Here is a 27306-nt window from a genome sequence, read left to right on the forward strand (position 1 = left end):
GTAGAGGCTTAAGTCGGGCTGGAAACGGAACCTTGAGCGGAAAGAGCTCGGTTTTCGGAGGAGTGTACCGCGCGATTGGGCGACGGCTACGTCACTTCCTATCGGACGGGCGGAAGTTGCTTCCCAGCATGGTGCAATTTGTAGAAGTGAGTTCCGGTCGTGGCCGAAGTGGTTGCATTTTGTTAGTACCGGACAGTTGTGATGGCTGCGGTGGATTCGGATGTCGAACCGCTGCCTCGCGGGGGTTTCCGCTGCTGCCTCTGCCACGTCACTACGGCCAACCGTAAGCGGTGGCTAGTGAGGGGGGTGTTTATGGGCTTTCGTCTTTGGGTCCTAGCGAAAGTTAGGGTTATAGGTCATAGTTCTTGCCAAGTCGGTTGGTAGGGTCTCACCTCCGTTTTCTCTCCGCTGTCCGAAGGGATTACAGAGCGGGGGAGAGTCCCACCATCTTACACCCCAGCTTCCCAGTATCCGAAATCTCGACGACAGAAGTTTCGTTATTTTATTTCCTCTTTAACCGTCATCTATTGGATATTCCCTTTGTGCCTGCTACTCCGCTGGGTTCTAGAGCGGGGAGAGGGGATTTAGAGATGAAGGAGCTCACCACCTAGAGATGGAAACAATTTCAGTACCTTATAGATGTGTTTGGAAAGCTGCCCGGTCACAGAGAAGGTAGTAATTAAGTGAGGGAAGCCCTACAGAGGAGCTTCCCAAAGGCAGAGATGGGTGAAGTAGTATGGTATGCATGTTTGGAACGTGGGTTTGGAAAAGGAGACAAGGTCCTTTTATGACAGCGTGAGAAGCTCAATGAAACCTCATATTCCACTTTTGAAGTCTGGAATCATAATCTCCCCTAAACATGATCTTTCATTCTTTTCCTTTGTGAGTGGCACTACCACTTGTCCAGTAGGGCAAGCCAGAAATCCAGGATAGTCTTCTCTGGCCCCACATATACACTGGTGACATCAAGCAGCTGACTCAAAATGTAATAAAAATTTAAAAATCAGCTAAGTTTTCCCGCATTCACCATGTACCAGACTCTCAGGCAAGTGCTATATATGAATAATATCAATGTGGTAGGTACTATTACTATCTCCATTTTATACCTGAGGAGACATGAACAGCGAGGTTAAGTAAGTTGCCCAAGATTTCGCACAGCTTGACAGAGCTGGGATTTGATTCTGGGTAGTGTGACTTCTGATCCTGCACTTGTAATCTCTATAATATACCCAGAAATGATAAATAGTCTAGGGTCCTGATTTATTTAGTTCTTCTATAAATGACCTAGATAAGTTACCTGTTAATTTCTTTACAGTGTGCAGGTGTTGCTCTACCTAGCACTTGTAGATGGTTTAAGAAATACTTGTGGGGCTTCCCCGGTGGCGCACTGGTTAAGAATCCGCCTGCCAATGCAGGGGACACAGGTTCCAGCCCTGGTCCGGGAAGATCCCACACGATGTAGAGCAACTAAGCCCGTGCACCACAACTACTGAGCCTGCACTCTAGAGCCTGCGAGCCACAGCTACTGAACCCATGTGCCACAACTACTGAAACCCGTGCGCCTAGAGCCTGCGCTCCACAACAAGAGAAGCCACTGCAATGAGAAGCCCTCACACTGCAATGAAGACCCAATGCAGCCAAAAAAAAAAAAAAAAGAAATTAAAAAAAATAATAATACTTGTGTACAGCCAGTTCTCTTGGGAACCACTTAAAATGCTTTATATAGACAAATGGACGAGAGAGGAAGCTGCAAGGAGCCAGGACTTTGTCATTCAAATGCCACATTTTCTATGGCTTGGAAGAATCAGTAGGATCTAGGTATGCCGAGAAAAAAGTCGGGGTAGGTACACTGAAGAGCAATTTGGATGTTTTTGTCCTCACGTTTGTCTTTGCAGGACCCAGCCTAGAGGCCCACCTGGGAGGCCGAAAGCACCGGCACCTGGTAGAACTACGAGCTGCTCGAAAGGCCCAGGGACTTCGAAGCGTGTTTGTCAGTGGCTTTCCCCGGGATGTGGGTTCTGCTCAGCTCTCTGAGTACTTCCAGGCATTTGGACCTGTGGCCAGTGTTGTCATGGACAAGGACAAGGTAGAGTGAGTGGCTCTGGGGGTAAAGAATGAGTCAGGTGTCCTGCACACCAAAAGAAATGGGGCGGGAGACCAGCAGCCTGTTTCTGCTGGTTCCTAATGTGGCTTGCCCTTGGTGGACACTCCAGTACTTGGGCTAGTCCAGCTTTGTGAGTCTCTCACCCTCGCCCCCCCACCCCTGCTTGGATTTTATCAGTTCGTCAGAATTAGTCACTGGGGAACTTGTTGGTCATTTATTTATTCAGTCAGTCTTTTATTTGCCAAATATTTATTAGCTGCTAACTTTGTACTAGGCACTGCTTAGAACTGCATTCTGAGTAGTGCATAGGTTAGTCATGGTCCCTGCTTGCACAGACCTTACAGTCTAGTGGAGGAAGTAGACAATTAAATGAGTAACTACTACAGTGAAGTGGGTGCTTTAAGACCACACCATTGGGACATCTATCCTAACCCTTCAAGAAACTGGTTGATAAACCAGCTAGCAGTTTATTAACTTATGCTGAAAGGTACTGAGGTCATCCGGTCAGAATACCCTGTCGTCTGGACAATGCAAGACAAACAGACTTGTTCTTTGTGGTCCTTTTTGTCTTGCTTCCATGCCGACCTTTTGTCAGAGTCTCTCTAGTCCCCTGGAAAAAGTTTGCCGTTGTGGTGATGTGCTCCGTGGTCATATTGTAGCTCTGAGGCTACACTCTGGTTTTGTGGGCTTAGATGATCCCAAATCTACTTAGCAGCTCAGGTCTTCTTTTACCACGCCGTGGGGTCTGTTTTTCTTAGAAATTGCATTCAGCAACCGACTCACAATGGTTTAAACAAGCAGGGTTCAGTTGTTCTCTTATAACAAGAAGTCCAGACCTGGGCCGTCCAAGATTTTACTGTTTTCCTGCTCTGTCATTATGGGCATATGGCTCTCACTTCAGAGTTGTGATTATGCTGGTTCCACATCTTCCGACAAGAAGCAGCAGCAGGTTGAAGGGCAGACTATCAAAGGCTAGGGTCATCTGAGTCTGATCCCTTCCCCCGCTTTCTTTATTTCCCAGGAAAATATTTCTCAGAGGCCTCTTCAGCAGACATCTCCTTATATTTCATTGTCCAGAACTCTGTCTATTGCCTGGTTACTCCTAGCTACAGGGAAGCCTGGGAAATGAAGTTTTCTTAGCTGGGCACTTTGCCCCTCTGAGCAAAAAGCAGGGTTCTGTTAGTAAGGAAGTTGGGAGAATGTATATTGGGTGGGCAATTGGCAGTGTCTGTCCCAGGTGAACTCTTCAGAAAGCTCAATGCCACCATTTTTGTTCATATTTATTTCAATTGTAAAGAAAGATCTTTTCCTGAATTTAAACCTCAAGTTTTTGAGGCTTCTATCAATAATTATAACAATAATGACTAAAATTTTTATGGAGCAATTATTATGCACCAATTATATGCTAAGTACCGTATATCTTTTTTTTTTTTTTTTCCGGTACGCGGGCCTCTCACTGTTGCGGCCTCTCCCGTTGCGGAGCACAGGCTCTGGACGCGCAGGCCCAGCGGCCATGGCTCACGGGCCCAGCCGCTCCGCGGCATGTGGGATCTTCCCGGACCGGGGCACGAACCCGTGTCCCCTGCTTCGGCAGGCGGACTCTCAACCACTGCGCCACCAGGGAAGCCCTAAGTACTGTATATCTCATTTAATCTCCACAACATTTCCTTGAGATCATCACTGGGGAAGTTGGAGATTTGGGGGAGTCCCTACTTGGGAGGCAGTCACGAGTTACTTAACCTCTCTGAGTTTCAGCTGCTTAATTTGTAAAAAGGGAATAATAACACATACCTTGTTGTAGGAATCTTATGAGACTTTGAGATAGCTTACGTGAACTGTTCGGTTAACAATAAGCCCTCAGGGGGCACGGGTTCAGTCCCTGGTCGTGGAACTAAGATCTTGCATACCACACAGCGCGGCCTAAAAAAAAAAAACAACTTGCAAAAAAAAAATAAAGACCTCAGTAAATAGTGGCTGTAGTTGGGGATGCTGGTATTGAGAGGAGAAAAATGGCTGGGATACATCCTTCTGAATCTGCTTATCCCACCCTCCCTGATGCCTTTTGTGCCGTTCTTGAGAGAAATATGTGCACACAGACAAGGCCAAGCAAAGAGACACCTAATTGCTAGCTGGGGCTTCGGCTGCAAACTTGGTGTTGCACTGCAGTCTGTTGAGCTGTGTGATTCCTCAGAATCAGAAGATTCACTTGGGCAGGCCCAAGTGGCTGCCTTTCTCCTTAGTTTCACTTTGGTTCTTTGTGCTATTTGACATAGGGTAGAAGTGAGGGTAGACGGGGGACCCCCTTTTCTTTTTCCCCTCCTTGTATTGTCAATTGATATTATATATTATTAAGATATATAATTCACTGTTTGTTAGTATATTTGGAAGATTCTGCAACCATCATATGATCTAATTCCAGAATGTTTTTTATCACCCCAAAAAGAAACTGTGAATCTATTATCTGTCATTCTCCAATTGTGATTCAGGCCTGTGTGCTGGTGAAGCCATCCCTCTGGTTAATTTTTGTATATGGCGTGAGGTAGGGGTCCAACATCATTCTTTTACATGTGGTTATCCAGTTATCCCAGTTGAGAAGACTGTTCTTTTCCCATTGAATGGTCTTAACACCTTTGTTGAAAATCAGTTGGTCATAGATGTACGAGTTTATTTCTGGAGTCTCAATTACATTCTCTTCATCTGAATGTCTGTCTTTTTTTTTAAAAAAATAATTTTTGGCTGCGTTGGGTCTTCATTGCTGCATGCGGGCTTTCTCTAGTTGTGGCGAGCAGGGGCTAACCCTTCGTTGTGGTGCACAGGCATCTCATTGCGGTGGCTTCTCTTTGTTGCAGAGCATGGGCTCGGGAGCGTGGGCTTCAGTAGTTGTGGCTCGTGGGCATAGTTGCACTGCAGCATGTGGGATCTTCCTGGACCAGGGCTCGAACCTGTGTCCCCTGCCTTGGCAGGTGGATTCTTAACCACTGCACCACCAGGGAAGTTGTGAATGTCTATCTCTATGCCAGTACCACACTGTCTTTTTTTTTTTTTTTTAAATTAAAAAATTGTTTGGGAACTTCCTGGTGGTACCGTGGTTAGGACTCAGCGCTTTGGCTGTCAGGGCCTGGGTTCAATCCCTAGTCAGGGGACTAAGATCCCGTGAGCTGTGCGGCATGGCCAAAAAAAAAAGTTCTTTTTAACTGAGGTAACGTTGGTTTGTAACATTATATAAATTTTATGTGTACAACATTATATTTCTATTTCTGTATACCCTACAGTATGGTCACCACCAAAAATTTAGTTTCCATCCATCACCATACAGTTGATCCCCTTTACGCATTTTGCTCTGCTTCTTCCCCTCTGATAATCACTACTCCTCTCTGTATCTATGTGTTTGTTTTTGTTTGGTTTGTTCATTTATTTATTTATTTATTTATCTATTTAATAGATGTTTTTATGGTACATATAGTACTTTATTTTTTTAAAAACTTTATTTATTTACTTATTTATTTTGGCTGCGCTGGGTCTTAGTTGCAGCACGCAGGATCTTTGTTGAGGCACGTGGGATCTTTCAGTTGCAGCATGCGGACTTCTTAGTTGTGGCATGCATGCAGGATGAGTAATACTCTAATATTCTATTGTATATATACACCTCATCTTCTTTATCCATTCATCCATTCAGGGGCACTTAGGTTGTTTCCATACCTTGGCTATTGTAAATAATGCCGCAGTGAACATAGGGGTGCATATATCTTTTTTTTTTTTTTCCCTGTACACGGGCCTCTCACTGTTGTGGCCTCTCCCGTTGTGGAGCACAGGCTCCGGACACGCAGGCTCAGCGGCCATGGCTCACGGGCCCAGCCGCTCCGTGGCACGTGGGATCTTCCCAGACCGGGGCACGAACCCATGTCCCCTGCATCGGCAGGCGGGCTCTCAACCACTGCGCCACCAGGGAAGCCCTCATATATCTTTTCAAATTAGCGTTTTCGTTTTCTTTGTATAATAACCCAGGAGTGGAATTGCTGGATTGAATGGTAATTTTAGTATTAATTTTTTTGAGGAATCTCCATACTGTTTTCCATAGCGGCTGAACCACTTTATATTCCCAACAGTGCACGAGGGTTCCCTTTTCTCCACATCCTCACCAAGACTTATTTCTTGCCTTTTTGATAATACCCATTCTAATAGGCATGAGGTGATATCTCATTGTAGTTTTTTTTTTTTTAATCTTTTTTTTTTTTGTCTGTGTTGGGGCTTCATTGCTGTGCACGGGCTTTCTCTAGTTGTGGCAGGCGGGGGCTACTCTCCCTTGCGGTGGCTTCTCTTGTTGTGGAGCATGGGCTCTAGGCACGCTGGCTTCATTAGTTGTGGCACGTGGGCTCAGTAGTTGTGGCTCGCGGGCTCTAGAACACAGGCTCAGTAGTTGTGGCGCGCGGGCTTAGTTGCTCTGCGGCATGTGGGATCTTCCCGGACCAGGGCTCAAATCCATGTCCCCTGCCTTGACAGGCGGATTCTTAACCACTGCGCCACCAGGGAAGTCCAGTCTCTTTGTTTTCAAAATTTTGGTTGAGTTGTATAAGTTCTTTATGTATTTTGGATATCAGCCCATTATCAGATATATCATTTGCAAATATCTTCTCCCATTTGGTGGGTTGTCTTTCTATTTTATTGATGGTTTCCTTTGTTGTGCAGAAGCTTTTTAGTTTGATGTCGTCCCATTTGTTTATTTTTGCTTTTGTTTCTCTTGCTTGAGGAGACATATCTAGGAAGATATTAAGAACAGTATCAAAGAGCTTACTGCCAGTGTTTTCTTCTAGGAGTTTTATGGTTTCAAGTGTTACATTCAAGTCTTTAATCTGTTTTGAGTTTATTTTTGTGTGTGGTGTGAGATAGTGATCTAGTTTCATTTTTTGCATGTGGCTGTCAAGTTTTCTGAACACTGTTTATTGAGGAGACTGTTCTTACTCCATTGTATGTTCTTTGCTCCTTGTTGTAAATTAATTGTCCATATACATGTGGGTTTATTTCTGGGCTCTCAGTTCTGTTCCATTGATCTGTGTGTCTGTTTTTCTGCCAGTACCATGCTGTTTTGCTTATTATGATTTTGTAATATAGTTTGAAATCAGGGAGTGTGATACCTCCAGTTTTGTTCTTTTTTCTCAGGATTGCTTTGGCTATTTGGGGTCTTTTGTGGTTCCTATAAATTTTAGAATTTTTTGTTCTGTTTTTGTGAAAAATGTCCTTGGGATTTTTTTTTTTTTTTTTTTTGAGGTACGTAGGCCTCTCACTGTTGTGGCCTCTCCCGTTGCGGAGCACAGGCTCCAGACGCGCAGGCTCAGCGGCCATGGCTCATGGGCCTAGCCGCTCCACGGCATGTGTGATCTTCCTGGACCAGGGCATGAACCCATGTCCCCTGCATCAGCAGGTGGACTCTCAACCACTGCCCCACCAGGGAAGCCCTCCTTGGGATTTTGATAGGGATTGCATTGAATCTGTAGATTGCCTTAGGACATTTTGACAATGTTAATTCTTCCAATCCATGAACATGGAATGTTTTTCTATTTATTTGTGTCTTTTTCAGTTTTTTTCAACAATGTCTTATAGTTTTCAGTGTATATGTCTTTCACCTCCTTAAAGTTTATTCCTAGGTATTTTATTATTTCTGTTGTGATCGTAAATAGTTTTCTTAATTTTTCTTTCTGCTGGCTGATTGTTAGCATATAGAAAGAGAACAGATTTTTGTACCCTGCAACTTTGCTGTATTCATTTATTATTTCTAGTGGGTTTTGGTAGAGTCTTTAAGGTTTTCCATATATAAAGTCATGTCAACTGCAAATCGTGATGGTTTTGCTTCTCCTTCCCAATTTGATGCCTTTTATTTCTTTTTCTTGTCTAATTGATCTGGCTAGGACTTCAATACTGTTTTGAATAAGAGTGATGAGAGTGGGCATCCTTGTCTTGTTCCTGATAGCTTTCAGATTTTCACCATTGAGTATGATGTTAGCTATGGGTTTGTCATATATGACTTTTATTATATTGAGGTGCATTCCTTCTCTACCCATTTTATTGAGAGTTTCTATCATAAATGGGTAATGAATCTTGTCAAATGCTTTTTCTACGTCTACTGAGATGATCCTATTTTTATTCTTCAGTTTGTTAAAGTATGTGTCTTGTTGATTGATTCATGGTTGTTGAACCATCCCTGCATCCCGCTTGATGGTGTGTATGATCCTTTTAAGGTATTATTGTATTGTATTTGCTAATACTTTGTTGAGCATTTTTGCATCTATGTTCCCAAGAGATATTAGCCTGTAGTTTTCTTTTTTTGTGTTGTCTTTGTATGGTTTTGGTATCGGTGATGTTGGCCTTGTAAAAATAAGTTAGGGGGCTTTCCTGGTGGTGCAGTGGTTGAGAGTCCGCCTGCCGATGCAGGGGACATGGGTTCGTGCCCTGGTCCGGGAAGATCCCACATGCTGTGGAGCGGCTGGGCCCGTGAGCCATGGCCACTGAGCCTGTGCGTCCGGAGCCTGTGCTCCGCAACGACGGGAGAGGCCACAACAGTGAGAGGCCCATGTACCCCCCCACCAAAAAAAAAAAGGTTAGGAAGCGTTCCCTCCTCTTCAATATTTTGGAATAGTTTGAGAAGGATAGGTATTAAGTCTTTGATGGTCCTGGACTTTTGTTTTTTGGGAAACGTTTTGATTACTGTTTCATTCTCCTTACTCGTGATCAGTCTATTCAGGTTTTCCATTTCTTCATGATTCAGTCTTTGAAGGTTGTGTGATTCTAAGAATTTGTCCCTTTCTTCTAGGTTGTCCCTTTGTAGGTTTGTTGGTGTATAGCTTTTCATATTCATAATATTCTCTTACCCTTTGTATTCCTGTGGTATCCGTTATTATTTCTCCTCTTTCATTTCTGATTTTATTTATCAGAGGCTTCTCTCTTTTTTTTCTTAGTGAGTTTAGCTAAAGTTCTGTCACTAGTACCACACTGTCTTGATTACTGTAGAGAGTACCTTTGTATAAGCAGGATGAGGTTCTAGCTTTACCACTGAAGAAAATATAAAAAAATATGGCCTTTTGCCAGAGCAGTTATATTTTTTCTGCTCCTGCTAACGTTTTACCTTAAAAAAAAAAATGACCCAATGAATATCATTAAACTCAACCAAATCATAGCAGCAGTGCTGTCATATTGCTGGTAAGTTTGTTGAAGATAGGGTTTATATGTTTATATTTATGCCTAACACAGTGATCATTACATGGATTCTTTTTTTTTTTTTTTTTTTTTTTGTGGTACACGGGCCTCTCAACCGCTGCGGCCCCTCCCACTGCGGAGCACAGGCTCCGGACGCGCAGGCCCAGTGGCCGTGGCTCACGGGCCCAGCCGCTCCGTGGCATGTGGGATCCTCCCGGACCGGGGCACGAACCCGCGTCCCCCGCATCGGCAGGTGGACTCCCAACCACTGCACCACCAGGGAAGACCCTACATGGATTCTTAATATTAAAAGAGTCTAAGTAAAGCAGGAAAAGTTAGGGGGTGAGTCACAGTATTACCAGTGAAATGTCATTGGGAAGACGGGGGTTTTATAAAATAGGTAAAATGAGGTTTTTCAGAGGCAGGCTTGGGTGAGAATAAAATGTATGCGATTTGAGTGAAGGAGATAATTGCTTTTCTAAATATGTTCCCTGGTGGGAATTCCCTGGCGGTCCAGTGATTAGGACTCCACGCTTTCGCTGCCGAGGGCGTGGGTTCAATCCCTGGTAGGGGAACTAAGATCCCATAAGCCTCGAGGCGTGGCCTAAATAAATAAATAAATATGTTCTCTGATGTTATGGAAACAGCAAACAAATTTCCCAATTTATATGGTGGTCCCCATTTTAAAGATTCTCACCCACTGTCAGACCATGTGTTTGGATTCTAGGTTCTAAAACCATCATCATTGTCCCTCTTGTGGTTTGACAGGGAGTGTTTGCCATTGTGGAGATGGGGGACGTGGGTGCCCGGGAAGCTGTTCTCTCACAGCCCCAGCACAGCTTGGGAGGACATCGCCTGAGGGTCCGGCCACGGGAGCAGAAAGAGTTCCAGAGCCCAGCCTCCAAGTCCCCCAAAGGAGTGGCCCCCGACAGTCACCAGCTGGCAAAAGCACTAGCGGAGGCCCCGGACGTGGAGGCACAAATGGCGAAGCTCGTGGGGCTGAGGGAGCTGTCTGAGGCTGAGCGGCAGCTTCGGAGCCTCGTGGTGGCCCTGGTGCAGGAGGTCTTCACAGAGTTCTTCCCTGGTGTGTCACCTCCCTCACTGTGTCTGAGCCCTCCCTGTCCTTCCTCCCCTGTGTTTGCATCCCCCGTCCTCCCTCAGCTAGTGGTGTTCATTTGCCTGCTTTTCCATCTTTGTGCCCCATTTTGTTCTTCCACCACTTACTCCCTGCAGTGTCTCTTGACCTTTATTCTCTGCTTGGCACCCAGGCTGTGTGGTCCATCCTTTTGGCTCTTCCATAAACAGCTTTGACGTCCATGGCTGTGATCTTGACCTCTTCCTGGATCTGGGGGACTTGGACGAGCCCCAGGTATGTGACCATGGAGGCAGCTGTGAAGAGTCAGTGGAAATGGTCATGTCTGGGCAAACACTTGACCTCTCGTGCCTTAATTCCTCATCTATAAAATGGGGGTAATAGGACCTGCCTGAAAGGGTTATTATAATTGGAGAAATGTGAATATGTATGGATATTGGATAGGATAAAATGAATCAACATGGTATAAATGGCATTTGTAACAGGGAAAAAAACAGATTTCAAAATAGCATGTATAATATCTTATTTGGGGAGATAATGGGTTATGTTTTTGCTTATCTGTGTTTTCTAACATGTAATGTACAGATCCTGCCTTGGGAATAGGAAAGGGTCATTATTTTTTAAATAGACTATTTTTTAGAGCTGTTTTAGGTTCATAACAAAATTGAGCAGAAAGTACAGAGTTCCCATATACCTCTCACCCACAAAAGGTTTTTTTTTTTGCTGCACCTCACAGCTTACAGATCTTAGTTCCCCCACCAGGGATTGAACCCGTGCCCCCTGCAGTGGAAACGCACTGGATTCCTAACCACTGGACCACCAGGGAATTCCCTTTTTAGTCTTATTTAATCTGGAACAGTTCCTCTGCCTTTTTTTGTTTTTCATGACAATAACGTTTTTCTAAAATACTGACCGTTTATTTTATGGCATTAAAAGGTTAATTTTTAAAAAGGCTTGTGAGGGCTTCCCTGGTGGCGCAGTGGTTGAGAGTCCGCCTGCCGATGCAGGGGACACGGGTTCGTGCCCCGGTCCGGGAAGATCCTACATGCCGCGGAGCGGCTGGGCCCGTGAGCCATGGCCTCTGAGCCTGCGCGTCCGGAGCCTGTGTTCCGCAGCGGGAGAGGCCACAACAATGAGAGGCCCACGTACTGCAAAAAAAAAAAAAAAAAAAAAAAAAGCTTGTGAAGGTTAAATGAGTTGATATTTATAAAGCCTTTAGGATAGAGGCTGGCACATAATAAGCAGTAATAGGTATACCTTAGGGATGGAATGTTCCCTGGTTAGGGGACCGCAGGTGAGGCAGTTACTCAGCTCGTTTCCATCCACAGCCAGCCCCAAAGGCTGCAGAATCTCCATCCCTGGACTCGGCCCTTGCATCCCCACTGGATCCTCAAGCCCTGGCCTGCATCCCAGCCTCCCCTCCAGACTCACAGCCTCCAGCTTCTCCCCAAGACTCGGAAGCCCTGGACTGTGAAGTCCCTTCCTCCTCTCTGGCACCCCGGACTCCAGACTCTGCTTTGGCCTCTGAGACCCTCGCCTCTCCCCAGTCCCTGCCTCCATCCTCGCCACTGCAGGAGGACCAGGGAGAGGGGGACCTGGGGAAGGCCATGGAACTGGCAGAGGCCCTGAAGGGGGAGAAAGCAGAAGGGGGAGCCATGCTGGAGCTGGTGGGATCCATTCTTCGGCGCTGTGTCCCTGGAGTGTACCGAGTCCAAACTGTGCCATCTGCCCGACGCCCTGTGGTCAAGTTCTGCCATCGGCCTTCAGGTCTCCACGGTGACGTCTCCCTCAGTAACCGGTACCTTTGTTTGGGGGGTGGCGGGGAAGGCCGGATGGGCACTCTGGGGAGGTTGAGGAGGGTGCCCTGCACCAGCTGAGCCTTTGGTTGTCCTTATTTGGTCCTGTCTGTCTTTCTGATGCTCATCTCATGTCTGGCTTTCATTTCAATGTTTGGAAAGTGTGTTTCTTGGGATACTGTTTTTAAGGATTTAGGAAAGAGTTCCATGGTTGAATAAGTTTTAGCATTGGGAAATGCTGAGTTAAACACAGGCAGGTTTCTCCCTTCCCTCCCTCTCCCCCACTTCCTCTTTCCTCCCTCTCCCTCCCTTCCTATCTTTCTTTGCATAGTAAAGGCTCTGATCAGTCTTACAATAACATGCTCTGTAACTAAGACATTTATAGGATGTAGTGTTTCCCAGACACGTTTGATGTTCTTTTGTACATACTCTCTCCAGACCATGTCAGAAAACTCGGGAAACCCTCTGTTGGCCTTCTTCCGGCTGGCCCCCATTACACAAGCCTGGAATAAGAGCTGGGGGTGATAGGTTCCTGAGCCCTAACACCCTTGTCCCCCCCTCTGTCCCAGGCTGGCCCTGCATAACTCCCGCTTCCTGAGCCTCTGCTCTGAGCTGGATGGGCGAGTACGGCCCCTTGTGTACACTCTGCGCTGCTGGGCTCAGGGTCGAGGGCTGTCAGGTGAGAATGAATCAGGACAGACTTGGGGCTGTGTTCGTGTCGGGGCAGAGGCAGGGACTCAGGGAGAGAAGGAAGGTGGCAGGTACAGGAACCAGGGTTGCGAAAACTGCCAAGGAGGGGATCAGAACCGCCTCTAATCTAACCGGAATTAATTGATTATTTACCCAGGGAGTGGCCCACTTCTCAATAACTACGCCCTGACCTTGCTCGTGATCTATTTCCTTCAGACCAGGGACCCTCCTGTGTTGCCCACTGTGTCCCAGCTCACCCAGAAAGCAGGTACAGTAGCCCGGCCTCCACCCGCTCTGTCTCGTGAGCTTCATCTCTCTTCTTCATCTCACTTAGACATATTGAGCTTCCCTGGGAATGAGATCTCTGCTATCACTCCCATATCCACCCTCCCCGCCCCCCCTTAATCTTCGTGCTTCCAGGCTCACCCTCACCTTTTTTTACTTTCATAGGTGAGGGCGAACAGGTGGAGGTTGATGGCTGGGACTGTAGTTTTCCCAGGGATGCCTCGAGACTGGAGCCCAGCACCAATAAGGAGCCCCCGAGTGAGTTTGGGGAGCCTGGGAGAGGACTAATAAATGGTGCTAATGACACAGTTACCGGCACACAGCAACCTCGTGGGGTAGCTAATACTGTTATTGCTACTTAACAGATGAAGAAACCGTGCCTTGGAGTAATTGAGTGGCTTGCCCGAGGCCACGCTGCTGGCGAGGGGAAGGGGCGTATCTGGGAGAGCCACGGGAGAGAGGTGTGGCCTCCTGTGTATAGGGATCAGAGGAGCCTGGCCCTGGCACTCTTCTGGGCCGCTTGGGAGGGAAAAAGAAAGTCCAGCTAAGGGAATGGCTCTGCCACAGGGCTGACCTCACTTCTGGCCTCCAGGTGACCCCTTTTCCCTGGGTTTTCTGTTCCTCCAGGTTCCCTGCTGGCCCAGTTCTTCTCCTGCGTCTCTTCTTGGGATCTTCGTGGCTCACTGCTGTCCCTGCGGGAGGGTCAGGCACTGCCTGTGGCAGGGGGCCTGCCCTCTCATCTCTGGGAGGGTCTGCGCCTCGGTCCCATGAATCTCCAGGACCCCTTTGACCTGAGTCACAACGTGGCAGCCAACGTGACCAGCCGGGTGGTCGGGCGGCTACAGAACTGCTGCCAGGCGGCAGCCGGTTACTGCCGAAGCCTCCAGTACCAGTGCCGTTCCTCCCGGGGTCGCGACTGGGGGCTGCTTCCCCTTCTGCAGCCCAGCTCCCCTAGCTCCCTGCTGTCTGCAACACCCATCCCCTTACCCTCCGCTCCCTTCACCCAGCTCACTGCTGCCCTGGCCCAGGTGTTACAGGAGGCTTTGGGGTGCCATATAGAACAGGGAACCAAGAGACTGCGGTCAGAGGGAGGTGGGACTGGGGAGCCTTCCCAGGGAGGGACAAGCAAAAGATTGAAACTAGACGGACAGAAAAGCTGTGAGGGGGGGCAGGAGGAACAGCAGGGACGTGCAGGGGGCCACGGGGAAGATGGGGTGGAAGAAATGGCGATAGAGGCTGGAGAGTCAGTGCAAGACTGGGCCATGAGGAGCCCTGGGCAGCCAGGGGAGCTGGCCCCGATGACCGGAAAGCATCTAGGCACTGGAGAAGAGGGGCGGTCAGGCCCCGCAGCGCTGGCTGAGCAGGGGCCCAGAGGACCTGAGGCAGCCCGAGAAGGGTCTCAGGCCGAGGCAGGGAAGGGGGCGTTGCTCTCCTCAGTGGGCTGGCGCTGTGCCTTGTGCCACCGAGTGTGGCAGGGGCGGCGGCGTGCCCGAAGACGCTTGCAGCAAATCAAGGAAGGCGGTGGAGCTGGTGCTGACACAGGAGCAGAGTGGCTGGCAACTGAGGCTCGGGTCACCCGGCAGCTGCGAGGCCTGAGCGGTACTGAACAGACGCCAGGGGCCAAGCCACTCCTGACCTTCGTGGTGTCTGTCTCCCAGGCTGACCAGGCTCTCACTGTGACCCCACTCCGGGATTCTCAAGGCCTGTTCCCTGATCTCCATCATTTCTTACAGGTTTTCCTCCCTCAAGCACTTCGAAACCTGCTCAAGTGAAGATGGGGACCGTAAAGGGCAATAAAGCTGCTAGTTTAATAAACGCTAGTTTCTGCTAATTTCCACCTGGTAATAATCCTCCTTCCCCCCAGTGCTTAATGCAGCCTCTCCCAGGTACCCTCTCTCGCCACCCTAAGATAGGTCTCTCAGTATGTTTCCTTCAGAGCCCAGGAGGAGTGTGTGTTTGGCACCTGGACCCACTCAGTAGAGTTCTGGAAAGATGGAGTGCTGGGTGGGTGGCTTGAGCAGCACCTGAGAAGTACCAAGTTTGCTTCCACATTTACCTTACTGCCCAGAGTTGTGAATGGTGACAGGGCTTGAAATTTGGATTCAGGGTTCTTCATTCTCTCACTTAATAGAATTCATCCTGTTCTTAAATTGGGTTCAGATCTGAGCATGGGTAAAGGGCGACCCATCCATTGAATTGTCAGCCCTTCCCGGGTGACAGGACGTGGCTGGGTTCTCCCTCAGCCCCTCCCTTGTTGCAGGCCCGAGGACTAGCTCCTCTTCTAAGCAGTAACAGCATCCTTGAGCTGCAAGGTCGTTTAATGGCAAAAAACCTCTTTTACAGAGGGCTTCGGACTTGGGCTTGGGTTAGATGTACAAGCTCTCCTCTAGAAAGAGCCGGAACAAAAGGAACGTGGCACCTCGCCACCTCCACGCAGTTGCTTCCGCTCCTATGAGTGTCACACAACCACGATGTTCGGGGGTCTGGCAGGACCTCCAACAAATCACCGCGGGCCCCGCGACCCGGAGGGAAACGCCTCTGGGGCCCGGCGCGATGCCGGGCTGGCAGCTCTGCCACGTAGCTGCAGAGGGCCGGCTTTCCAGCTAGTTCTCACAGTCTCCCCACCCTCCGCGCCTTCTACCTCCATGTCGGGACTCGGATTGGGCCCCCCCCTCACCGCGCAGGCGCGAGCTTTTTCCGCGCAGGCCCCAGGCCCCACCTCCTGTTTCCTTTTAGCTGCCGCGGGATACCGAACTGTCGTGCGTAAGCCTTCTATGCCGTCCTCGCTTTCCGGCTGCTGTTTCTCCACGGCTCTCCCCTGCCCCCCCCCCCCACCGTTCTCTCCCTGACGGCTTACTTTGCGGCAGCGCGGAGGGCCCCACCCCCTTTCTCTGCGGAATCACCATGGCGGCTGGGGTAAGTTTGCCGGCTCTGGCAATCCAGGTCACCCTATCCGACGCCATCCTCTGCCGGAGTGGGTCCAGCCGGCGTCAGAGGGTTTCTGGAGCCGAGTGGGGAACGGATCCGGGGTCTAGAGATCGTACTGTTGGAGAGTAGGGCTTCCAGGCCCCGGAGGGGAACTGAGGCTGGGGCTCTGGGAGGCCAAAGAGGTGGAAGGGTCTGGGGTAGAAGAGAAAAGGGATGCCAGATCCTGGCAGTCTGGGACCTGAGAACGGAGTTCGGTTCGTTGCCTTCTCGAGACGTGGGATCCGGGCAGGTTGACAGAACTTTTGCGACCGTTTTGTGGGGCAACGGGAGGGACAGGGGAAGAGGAGGGTCTTTGTGGGCACGTACGGCGGGCCACGGTTAAGGGTCGTCCTGCGGGGAGGTTTGGCAGCGAGAGGAGTCTCCGGACGCTGGAGTCAGACCAGTTGGACCCCGCTGGCCACGTTAATAGAAGGAGAGAAGGAAACCCCTGGGAACTCACTGCGGGACAGGACCGGAGGGATGGTACGCGTGACAAGGAATGAAAGGTTTTTTAGGGAGACCGAGTTGGCTTAGGAAGAGAAGATGCCATTCGGTCTCTTTGTGGCTGTTCGGAGGGGGACTTGGAAATGTCTTGGTTGGTGTGTGTGTCTTGGAAACAAGGGTGATGCTTTTGAAGGGTGAGCGGCTCAGTAGAGTAAGCAGGCGCTCAGTGACCATCAATGAATGAACAAGGGCTCTGGGAAGGGAGGGGTGTGTATTTGTCGGCAGATGGAATCTGAGGGAGCTAGAAGTTGTGCATTTCTTAGAGGTGTATTTGAGGGGAAGAGAACGCTTCCAGAGACGTCCTTACGGAAGGTCACATCTGTCAACAAGCTTTATTTAGCAGTTGGTGTGTAGTTCTGTCCTCGTATTTTGGAGGACTCTGATTACACAAGACTGCAGATACTGAAGAACTAACTTGGTTCACCAAAGGGAGTAAAAGAGTGAGTCGAAACAGATTGGGATTACTCGGGGAAGTTGTTCCCGGGTAACACTTAGGACTGGGACCCTTCTAGTCATTAATGGCTTATTCCCCGCCTTTTCCCCACAGACCCTGTACACATATCCTGAAAACTGGAGGGCCTTCAAGGCCCTCATTGCCGCTCAGTACAGCGGGGCTCAGGTCCGCGTGCTGTCCGCACCACCCCACTTCCATTTTGGCCAAACCAACCGTACCCCCGAGTTTCTCCGTAAATTTCCTGCTGGCAAGGTGAGTAGGGAAGTGGAGAGGGGGCTTTGGTCCTGAGAACCCAAGGAGAACTGAGATTCCATCACTCTGAAGATGACCTCCATCTTTAAAAGGGAGCTTTCCATGTTACTTTTTTTTTTTTTCACGCTTCAGAGAGTTAAAAACTTTTATTTTGAGACAGTTGTGATTTACTTGTTGTTAAAAATAGTACAGAGCTGTTCAGTCATTTCCTGTGAAATTCACAGGCTTCTTTTTATTTGTGGGAGAGAGGATCAGTTTTGACTGATTTCAGTGCAAATAGATCAAATGTTTGCTGTGAGTAGAATTCTTGCCCCAAGAGGCTTACAGAGATAGATAAATAACCATGCTACATGTAGAAGAGATCAAGTGCAGTGGGGGAGTACTATAATACTTGGGATAATATAGACAGAAATATCAGACTCGGGTTTCTTGCCTTTTGCTTATTTGACTGAGATTATATACAAATATCTAATATCTAAAATTTGGGGGTCTCTTATGTGAGTTCAGATTGTAGGGGATGGCAAGTTACTCATACAGTTTTGGTTCTTGAGTTTCAGATAGTGTCAAGAGTTTGGTCAGCAAGGGTTCTCAGCCTTATATAAAAAACTTTATTCAAAACGATTGAGTCCCTGGGCATGACTAGTGAGAAACTGCTGTGTTTACTTATGACTGCTTTGTCCCCAGGTTCCAGCCTTTGAGGGTGACGATGGATTCTGTGTGTTCGAGAGCAATGCCATTGCCTACTATGGTAATCTGCAGTGGCTGGGGAATGGGAAGGTCTGGAGGTGATGGGGTGCAGGAGAGGGTGAGGGGAGCTGGAGCGGGCAAGGAGAGGAATTTTCAGGGACCTGCACTGGCTTTGACACAGCCCCAAAGTTCTGACCTTTATGTTCTGCCTCTGCAGTGAGCAACGAGGAGCTGCGGGGAAGTACTCCCGAAGCAGCAGCCCAGGTGGTGCAGTGGGTGAGCTTTGCTGATAGCGACATAGTTCCCCCAGCCAGTACCTGGGTGTTCCCCACCTTGGGCATCATGCACCACAGCAAGCAGGTGAGCCTTGGAACTTGGGGAGAAACCAAGAGCAGGGGTGGCGTCAGCTCCTCAGTATCAGGGAGGAAGAAATAAAAAAGATTGAGGAAGGGTGATGCCAAGAATATGTGGATAATAAATACCTAATCTTTGAGCTTTCAGTTGGGAGCGCTGGGCTGTTGATGGTATATGGATTCTTTGTCAGACAGACCCAGTGGAGGTGGGAGGTCTGAGTGGCCAGAGGAGAGGCCTCTGCTCTAGAAAGGTTGTACCAAATGGTAAGGGAGTGGTTAGACCAGATGACCTCTAAGGTTCTTTCTAAAATTCAAAGATATATGCCTACGATCAGTGCAGTGGGAAATGAAGCCAGACTGCGCCATGAAGAAATTTAACGTTGAGAGCTTCATTTGCGATACATTTGGAAGGAGCCAGGACTCAGTGGAATAGCTACCTTAGTTCTATTATTGGGGGAGAAGGGCAGGGACGAGGGTTGGTACCCACTGCCGAGTCTGATCATTTTAAATCAATAGGCCACAGAGAATGCAAAGGAGGAGGTGAGGCGAATCCTGGGGCTGCTGGATGCTCACCTGAAGACGAGGACTTTTCTGGTGGGCGAACGTGTGACGCTGGCTGACATCACACTTGTCTGCACCCTGTTGTGGCTTTATAAACAGGTGAAGTTTGTAAAGAATCTGGGTTGACAGAGGGTAGGTGGGGATTAGAAACAGAGTGACAGGCTTGCCAGGTTATCTGTATCCTGCTGATGTGAGGGAGTCTGAGGCAACAGCTAGTCTTTAGGAATTCCAGGGTTGAGTACCACTGTTAACGGAAAACTGGGCGCCGCTCCGCGGCATGTGGGATCTTCCTGGACTGGGCCACGAACCCATGTCCCCTGCGTCGGCAGGCGGACTCTCAACCACTGCGCCACCAGGGAAGCCCTGGTTGGTTTTTTTTTTTTGCTACGTCATGCAGCATGCAGGATCTTAGTTCCCCGACTAGGGATCGAACTTGTGCCCCCTGCAGTGGAAGTGCGGAGTCCTAACCACCCGACCACCAGGGAATTCCCAGTTTCTGCATTCTTTTGTTCCCTTAAGATCATTAATTACAAAGACCTGTTCAAGGACAAGTATTACAGGCAGGTTCAGATCACAAAATGGCTTAGGCCAAAAATGGCTTCTCTTATGTCAAGAAAGTGCCTGGTTCTCTTTTTCCACAGACCCTCTACCCTGTCTTCTCACACCACGACTGCTTTCCCTCCTGAGAAGTTTGATCCTGTTCTGTTGCCCTTAATTTCTGTTTGGCAGCTAGTACGTTTAGTTTGTTCCCGTGTTTCTCAGGTTGCCCGGTTGTGCTTAGTTGTGAAGACAGAGGTAGAGGTGATAGCTTCAGCATCAAGATCTTTGGAGGCAGAACTAGGATCAGTTCTTGGCTTCAGTACTTACTGGTTGTTGGGGGGAGGGTGTGTGTGGATTCATTTAGTCCTCTTTTTCCCCCCTGTGGAAGCCATAAAACCAAGGTAGGAATAATCACTGTTGAGGTTATTGGGTTAAAGATGGCATATTGCTGGTTCCTAAACAGCAGCTCTTGGACTGTTGCTGGACCAGAATAGTAATGTGATAACAGCAAAGAAAAAAGCACCTACTACGTGTCAGAGCCTGTGCCAGGGCATAACAAGGACAACCTTAGTGAGTCTTTGCTTGTTGTGTGGGTGAAAGAAATGTAGCCTGGAAGTTGTGGAGTAGGATTTGAACCCAAGTACTGCAGAATCAGCACTACAGAGCTGACTGCGATGTATCCTTGACAGGATTATTTTCCCTCTGATCTTGGCAAACCGAAAAAATGGTAGATGAATTTTTCATGAAGCTAAGTTTAAGCACCCTGTTATTCTGAAATAAACTTTTTTGCTGTTGACTGTTTACTTTCTGAAGTTTGATGATGCATGTATATATCTCTCACATATCACATAGTTCACATAGAGAGTTTTCATTATTTGCTTGGCAAAGTGAATAGTTCGTAGTTCTCTGTTGGTCCCCAGCCTTTTAAGTTCTATTGACACGTGAAATGGCTTTGTAAAAGGAGTAAGGCACAATATAAACATTCCTACCGGGTAGATTCTCGCAGTGAATAGAGGGTGGGACGAAGCATCCATTAAATTGGATTGGACTGCAGGAGAGACATGAGTAAGGTAAGTGGGCAGTAGCCCTCCAGGGAAAGCTGGTGTTCTGGGGGCTGAAAGGAAGCTGGAGCTTTGGTGTGGAAAGAAACAAGGGGCTCTGACTGGAAACTCGTCAGGACTTTTCCCTCCGCTGAGTTTATGTCCACTCTTGCATCCTGGCAGGTTCTGGAGCCTTCTTTCCGCCAGGCCTTCCCTAATACAAACCGCTGGTTCCTCACCTGCATTAACCAGCCCCAGTTCCGGGCGGTCTTGGGGGAGGTGAAACTCTGTGAGAAAATGGCCCAATTTGATGGTAAGTCTGAGGAGGTAGGGGAGCGTGCCGGCAGGGTCAGGGGACTGGTTTGCTTAGTCTTAACCCGTTGACTTCCTGTCTAGCTTTTGGGTTATGTGGACCCACAGAACGTAGGGCATCGCACGTAGCAGCTAGTATTTTGTGATAGTTGTCTTCTGCACACACATGCTCCCGCTCATTTGTGTTAATGTGTAGAATCATGATGCACGTGTATGTGTTGCTGAGGGTTGCATTCTTGCTCAGGATGTACTGTGAGGTGGCGGCGGTGTAGCGTCAGATCCCTTAGCTCCCGCCCAGCAGCTTTCCTCCGTTACTTTGCTTGTGCCTGGCTTGGGAGGGTTGTGGAAAGAGACCAGACGTTGACTTTTCTCCTTCCCTTTGCACCAGCTAAAAAGTTTGCAGAGAGCCAGCCTAAAAAGGACACGCCACGGAAAGAGAAAGCTTCTCGAGAAGAGAAGCAGAAGCCCCAGGCCGAGCGGAAAGAGGAGAAGAAGGCAGCTGCCCCTGCTCCCGAGGAGGAGCTGGATGAATGTGAGCAGGCGCTGGCTGCTGAGCCGAAGGCCAAGGATCCCTTTGCTCACCTGCCCAAGAGGTATGGATGGTGGAGGGTAGGGGGCATGGGGCCCAGGAGGGCCTGTGCTCACCTCTGTGCATCCCCCTCATACTGCTAGGGCCTAGGATTTTAGGTTGTCCATACAAAATTGAAAGATGTATTTTAGTTGCAAATAAAGCAGCTTCCAGACTTTACCGTCAAGGGTTGGGTGACTTTTGAAAGTAGCAAACAAGTTCCTAATGCATCTGGTATTTGAGGATATCAGAACTCCCTTTCTAGCAAAGAAAGCACATGGGCCCAGGGCCCAGAATCCGGTGTGGAGGTGAATTGATTGGTCTTGCGTGCGCACGTTAGGATTTGAGATTGAGAACGCTCGGAACTAATACACTGAGGGGCGCAGGAAGGAAGAAAATGCAGAGAACCTCCATCTGCCCTGCTCTGCTGGCTTTGCTGAGGCAGCGGACACCATGTCAGTGTCCTCTGATTGTCTTTTTGCTGTTCTGATGCATCAGCCTGTATAAAAATTGCTCACTTTAAGAGAAAGGATGATGACCATGGCTACGTAGTGTCTGTCTGGTTTATTGTTTCCCAGCGTGGGGGAGTTAAACCCCACAAGGAGAAGGACGTATATGGGGTGGTCGTCTGTGTCCTCTTCTCAGTCACCATAGGGGTTCCTGGAAGAAGGAATACAGTAAATGGGGGATTTTTAGTGTGAAAAAAGTGGGACAGCCAGTACTTGCCCAGTTGTTTACCATCAAATCTTTTTTCAGTCACTGCTCCGGGTCATCTTATTAGAATTTCAAGCAATATGAGAAATGTCTTTTCCACGGTCACGTCACTTAGTTCGCTTTTCTGTTTTTCTTGCCCATTCTGCCTTTCCTAAAGCCATCTATCCTTTCACTAGTTGGTTTGTTGGGGTGCAACAGTGTTTGACCTCCCCATTTTGTAGTGGTTTGTATTTGCGATGAAGGAGCACGCACTGGTGGTAGGCGTAAGAAGAAGTATGTGGAGTTGTAAGCGACCTAGTACTGGATGGTTACCATTAGGAACCGCTGCTTCCCCATTTGGGGAGCAACTTGGGGTGTAGCTGAGAGCTCTTACTCCCAGGCACTTCATACAAGGCGGCTCCTAACGCAGCCGCTTTTTAAGGATATATTCCTTTTTGAATCTAGCACAGGGGCAGGTCAGGAGTGAGCAGGATTTTTGGTATCTGTAAGTAAGCTATGATAACCAACCCAAATTATGTACACCCTTGTAACATAGGTACTGCTAATAGCTAGAGATACTCACGTATATTGGGTCTGTACACTGGGCAGAAAATAAATCAGGCAGTAAACTTAAAATCTTTAATAAACTTAGCATTTTAAAAAAAAATAATTTTTTAAATTTTTTTGGCCGCGTTGGGTCTTCGTTGCTGCTCACGGGCTTTCTCTAGTTGCAGCAAGCGGGGGCTACTCTTGTTGCAGTGCACGGGCTTCTCATTGCGGTGGCTTCTCTTGTTGCAGAGCACAGGCTCTAGGCGCGTGGGTTTCAGTAGTTGTGGCACGCAGGCTCAGTAGTTGTGACTCACGGGCTTAGTTGCTCCGCGGCATGTGGTATCTTCCTGGACCAGGGCTTGAACCCGTGACCCCTGCATTGGCAGGTGGATTCTTTTTTTTTTTAACAGTTTTATTGAAGTATAATTTCCATTATGAAGTATAATTTCCATTACGAAGTATAATTTTCCATATAAAATTCAGTCGTTAAGGCTTCCCTGGTGGCGCAGTGGTTGAGAGTCCGCCTGCCGATGCAGGGGACACGAGTTCGTGCCCCGGCCGGGAGGATCCCACATGCCGCGGAGCAGCTGGGCCCATGAGCCATGGCCGCTGAGACTGTGCGTCCGGAGCCTGTGCTCCGCAACGGGAGAGGCCACGGCAGTGAGAGGCCCGCGTACCGCAAAGGAAAAAAAATAAAATAAAATTCCGTCATTATAAGTATATAGTTCAGTGCCTTTAACTAAATTTATAGATCTGTGTAACCACAAAAATTAAATTTTAAAACATTTCCAACACTACAAAAGTTCACTGGCAGGCGGATTTTTAACCACTGCGCCACCAGGGAAGCCCCAGCACTTTTTTTGTTTTCTTTCGTATCATTTGGGAGTGCTTATTAGTACTTATTCGTTACATTACCATGGTGTACTCCTGGGCTGCCAAGATGATTTTCCCCAGGATTCTTAATGACTCAAAAGTGATGTCTTCAAAGACAAGACTCATTTGTCCAGAGTTAATTTTAGTCCTTTTAAGACCTTCCAGCTACCCTAACCCTGTGGTCATTTGTTTGGTTTTTTTTAAATTTTATTTATTTTTTTATACAGCAGGTTCTTATTAGTTATCCATTTTATACATATATCAATCCCAGTCTTCCAACTGTGGTCAGTTTGGGGAGAAAAATGGACACATGGTCATAAATAATAAAGTTCAAACAGCTCAGGAGAGAGTGAAGAAAAACTCCCCAGCCCTAATTTTTTTTTTTTTTTTTACTGAATTTGTTACAATATTGCTTCTGTTTTATGTTTTGGTTTTTTGGCCCTGAGGTATGTGGGATCTTAGCTCCCCAACCAGGGATCGAACCCACACCCCCTGCATTGGAAGGTGAGGTCTTAACCACTGGACCACCAGGGAAGTCCCCCCCAGCCCTACTTTTTGGGTGGTTGAGGAAGTAAAGCACCTCAGATGAGGTCTCTGATGTGCATTTGGGAAGGAACCTGGGACCTCGGGTTAAAGGACAGATTCTCTGCTTTGCTACATTGCAGCAGTGAGCAAGTCACACCACTTAACCTTATTGGTAAAGGGAGGGATGGTAACATTCTCTGACTCTAGGGTTTGTTGACATTAATTATATACTAATGAATAATTGAACCAATTAAACATTCAGTATAAGGGGGTTTAATGGATTTATGGCACATTCATGCAGAAGATTATTTAGCCATTAAAACATCTGCAAAACATTCTTGATAGCCAGGCAGTATTAAGTAAGCAAATTGTGTAAGGCACAGAATTACATGCATCATCTTTGGAAAATTGCTAGTGGGAAGTACATTAAAATATTAGTTATCTTGTTTGCTGGCATAGTGAGTGATTTTCTTCAGTCAGTATGTGTTTTTATAATTGGAAGGAAAGAAAAAAAACCCAGAAGCCCTACCATGGGGGGGGCGCGTCTCCTCTGAAGCTGGCGTCCTTGGCTCCGTGTGCCAGGTTGCTTCACAGATCACGAACTTGTTTCTGAGCCGAGTAACTAGAGGGCCCGGGGGTAGGATTTGGGGTGGAGGCCCCTTGCAAACATTCACTTACATTGCCATCATATTATAGTGTGTGTAACCTGAAGAGGCCTGTGTGATGGGGAGGGGTGGGGGCAGCGACTTGGGTGAGTCAGGAACTTGAGGGTGACTCTTGGATAAGAGCCTGGGGAGGGGCCGGCCAGGGGAAAAAAAAAAAGGAGTCCTCGCTGTGAGTCTCCACCAGGGGGCAGCAGCTCGCCGTGTCTTTCTTCGGGCAGATCCTGGGCCCCACCCTCCACGTGCCAAGCATATTTAGGCTGGGGGTGGGGGGATAGGGGAATGCCCTGGGCGCCTTTCATACCCCCCAGCTCTCCTCCCTTGGAAGGTGATACACGTCTGCCAATCCAGTGACCCTACCTTTAAAGCAGTATGTTTGAGTGGAAATGCCCTTAGTTTCTCTTAGCATGGCAACGTTGCCGCAGTAGGACCTTCTCCACCTTGATCTCCTTGCTTTTTTTCCTTCATTCAGTACCTTTGTGTTGGATGAATTTAAGCGCAAGTACTCCAACGAGGACACACTCTCCGTGGCCCTGCCGTACTTTTGGGAGCACTTTGATAAAGATGGCTGGTCCCTGTGGTACTCCGAGTACCGCTTCCCTGAAGAGCTCACCCAGACCTTCATGAGCTGCAACCTCATCACTGGTGAGCAGAGGGTAGCTCTGGGAAGAGGAAGGGAGGAGACAAGGTAGTGGGTGACATGATTTCAAAGGCTGAATGTTCTTCCTTGCCCTTCAGGAATGTTCCAGCGATTGGACAAACTGAGGAAGAATGCCTTTGCCAGTGTCATTCTGTTTGGAACCAACAATAGCAGCTCCATTTCCGGAGTCTGGGTCTTCCGAGGCCAGGAGCTTGCCTTTCCGGTGAGGAAGGTGCAGGGGAGGGGTCTTGTCTCTTTAGGGCGGGGCGAGGGTTTGGGAAGTGCACTCGTATTCCTGAGCCGTTGGGCATTCCGGAGAGTTCAAGGAATGTGTCCACGAAGGAGCTGTCATGTTCGCAGGAGTCCTGGGGTCTGATGACGGGTGTCTGAGCTGGAAATAGCAGGTGTGGGGCAGCGGCCAATAGCCTGACCACATGCTTCTACCTGGCTTTTCCTCCCCAGCTGAGTCCAGATTGGCAGGTGGACTATGAGTCATACACATGGCGGAAACTGGATCCCAGCAGCGAGGAGACCCAGACGCTGGTTCGAGAATACTTTTCCTGGGATGGGGCCTTCCAGCATGTGGGCAAAGCCTTCAATCAGGGCAAGATCTTCAAGTGAACATCTCCTGCCATCACCTAGCTGCCCGCACCTGCCCTTCAGGGAGAATGGGGGTCATTAAAGGAAACTGAACATCGAACCCTCTCCTGCCCTGCCTCCTTTGTGGGTGATGGCTTCTTCAAAGGGGAGTAGATATGTTGAAGCAGGGTGTTGTGTATACCTGCAGGACCTCCCTGTGTAGGAGAGAAGTGTTCAGAAGAGCAGAAAGAGAGGCCTCTCCTCAGTTTTGATTTTTTTTTTTTAATTGCCTTGCCTCTCCTGTGATGACCATCTTCTAGCCTAGCTGGGAGAGACTGGATGTAGTTAGGAGGTGGTGACACGGGGCTTTTGCAACTACCTAACTGGAGACCTTCCCGCGTGAAGGGGGAGAATACCTGCCGATGGGGTGAGAGCACAGCATGCAGAGCGACTTACCACTACTTCCCGCAACTGCCCTGTGAGGTGGGGCAGCAGCCGTATCCCAAGAGTCAATAGTTTCAACACTTCAGACAAACAGCGAGAAGAGACTCCTTGGAACAGATACTGGCCTGTGGCCCCTAACCTGGCTGCGGATCATCTCTGGGGTATCCCTACTTTCTAACAAGGAAGTGGGGTTCAGAGATTTAAGCAACTTGCCTGTGATCACACATCTTAGGTGGTGGAGACAGGATTTTGAACCCAGTGGGTGTCCCTGGAGCCTGTACCCTAAAAACGCCCTAGCGCTTCCTGCAATGTAGAGCAGTCATAAATGTCTTTTAACAACCCTGCTCAGACCAGTGGTTGCTATTTTTTCTCCTTTGAGCTTAATTTTTTGTTATACCCTTTTCAGGGATAACTTGCCCCTACTCTGATTGTCTTTTCTGTGTCTTCTGAAGAGCATTAAGGATCTCTCTGTAAATTTAACAGCTCAGGTGAAGTCGGAAACCTGGTTTGATTCACATTTTGAGGCTTTGGTCTCCAGGTTGTGGTTTTCTGAGTGGTTATTTTTTCCCATCCCTTAAGTCCAAGCACAAAGCAAGGGCAGGGGGTCTTGGCTTGGGAGGGGAAGAAGGTAATCTTTCCCGGTACAGGTGGGGGCTGCTAGCTTTTGAGGGAGTAGGGCTGTAATCTCGCTGGTACCTTAACTGCAGTTGGGGTTCTGTGAACAAATGGGCAGGGGAGAGTGGTGGTTTGGAATCCAGTTGGGTGAGGATGGGTTGATTCTTGCTCAGAATTTGCACCTTGGTAGTTGTGAGTTGGTTCCAGACTTGCCACCTGTCTTGCTTCTGAGCATTCTGGGCTCCTGGAGGATAGGAGCTAGAAGTGCTAGGTGCTGGCCAGGGTGTGCCCTGAGCTGGTTGCCTGCGCCTCACAGAACCAGTCAGACTCCC

General features: G+C 48.4%; 2 protein-coding genes across 7 annotated transcripts; both read left to right on the forward strand.

The window, feature by feature from the left end:
• The first annotated feature begins 137 nt into the window (after window positions 1-137).
• On the forward strand, window positions 138-14971 carry TUT1 (terminal uridylyl transferase 1, U6 snRNA-specific). 5 transcript variants are annotated; one of them, XM_060158949.1, is made up of 10 exons: window positions 156-283; window positions 1416-1818; window positions 1896-2086; window positions 10061-10376; window positions 10561-10661; window positions 11714-12183; window positions 12751-12860; window positions 13029-13139; window positions 13322-13414; window positions 13784-14971. In XM_060158949.1, exons 3-10 carry the CDS (start codon window positions 2072-2074, stop codon window positions 14926-14928), a joined length of 2361 nt encoding a protein of 786 aa, XP_060014932.1. In that variant the 5' UTR covers window positions 156-283; window positions 1416-1818; window positions 1896-2071; the 3' UTR covers window positions 14929-14971. The 5 variants fall into 5 exon arrangements, with proteins under 5 accessions (XP_060014929.1, XP_060014930.1, XP_060014932.1 ...); XM_060158948.1 differs by having other exon boundaries at window positions 159-283; window positions 1316-1818; XM_060158946.1 differs by lacking the exon at window positions 1416-1818 and having other exon boundaries at window positions 138-283.
• A 1074-nt stretch (window positions 14972-16045) lies between these two features.
• EEF1G (eukaryotic translation elongation factor 1 gamma) lies at window positions 16046-26036 on the forward strand. 2 transcript variants are annotated; one of them, XM_060158955.1, is made up of 10 exons: window positions 16046-16072; window positions 17175-17333; window positions 18018-18081; window positions 18238-18380; window positions 18890-19033; window positions 20698-20827; window positions 21215-21419; window positions 25169-25341; window positions 25435-25559; window positions 25799-26036. In XM_060158955.1, exons 1-10 carry the CDS (start codon window positions 16061-16063, stop codon window positions 25955-25957), a joined length of 1314 nt encoding a protein of 437 aa, XP_060014938.1. In that variant the 5' UTR covers window positions 16046-16060; the 3' UTR covers window positions 25958-26036. The 2 variants fall into 2 exon arrangements, with proteins under 2 accessions (XP_060014938.1, XP_060014939.1); XM_060158956.1 differs by lacking the exon at window positions 16046-16072 and adding an exon at window positions 16391-16606.
• Window positions 26037-27306: the final 1270 nt, after the last annotated feature.

The sequence above is a fragment of the Lagenorhynchus albirostris genome, chromosome 9 (genome assembly GCF_949774975.1).
Source record: "Lagenorhynchus albirostris chromosome 9, mLagAlb1.1, whole genome shotgun sequence".
Classification (NCBI taxonomy): domain Eukaryota; kingdom Metazoa; phylum Chordata; class Mammalia; order Artiodactyla; family Delphinidae; genus Lagenorhynchus; species Lagenorhynchus albirostris.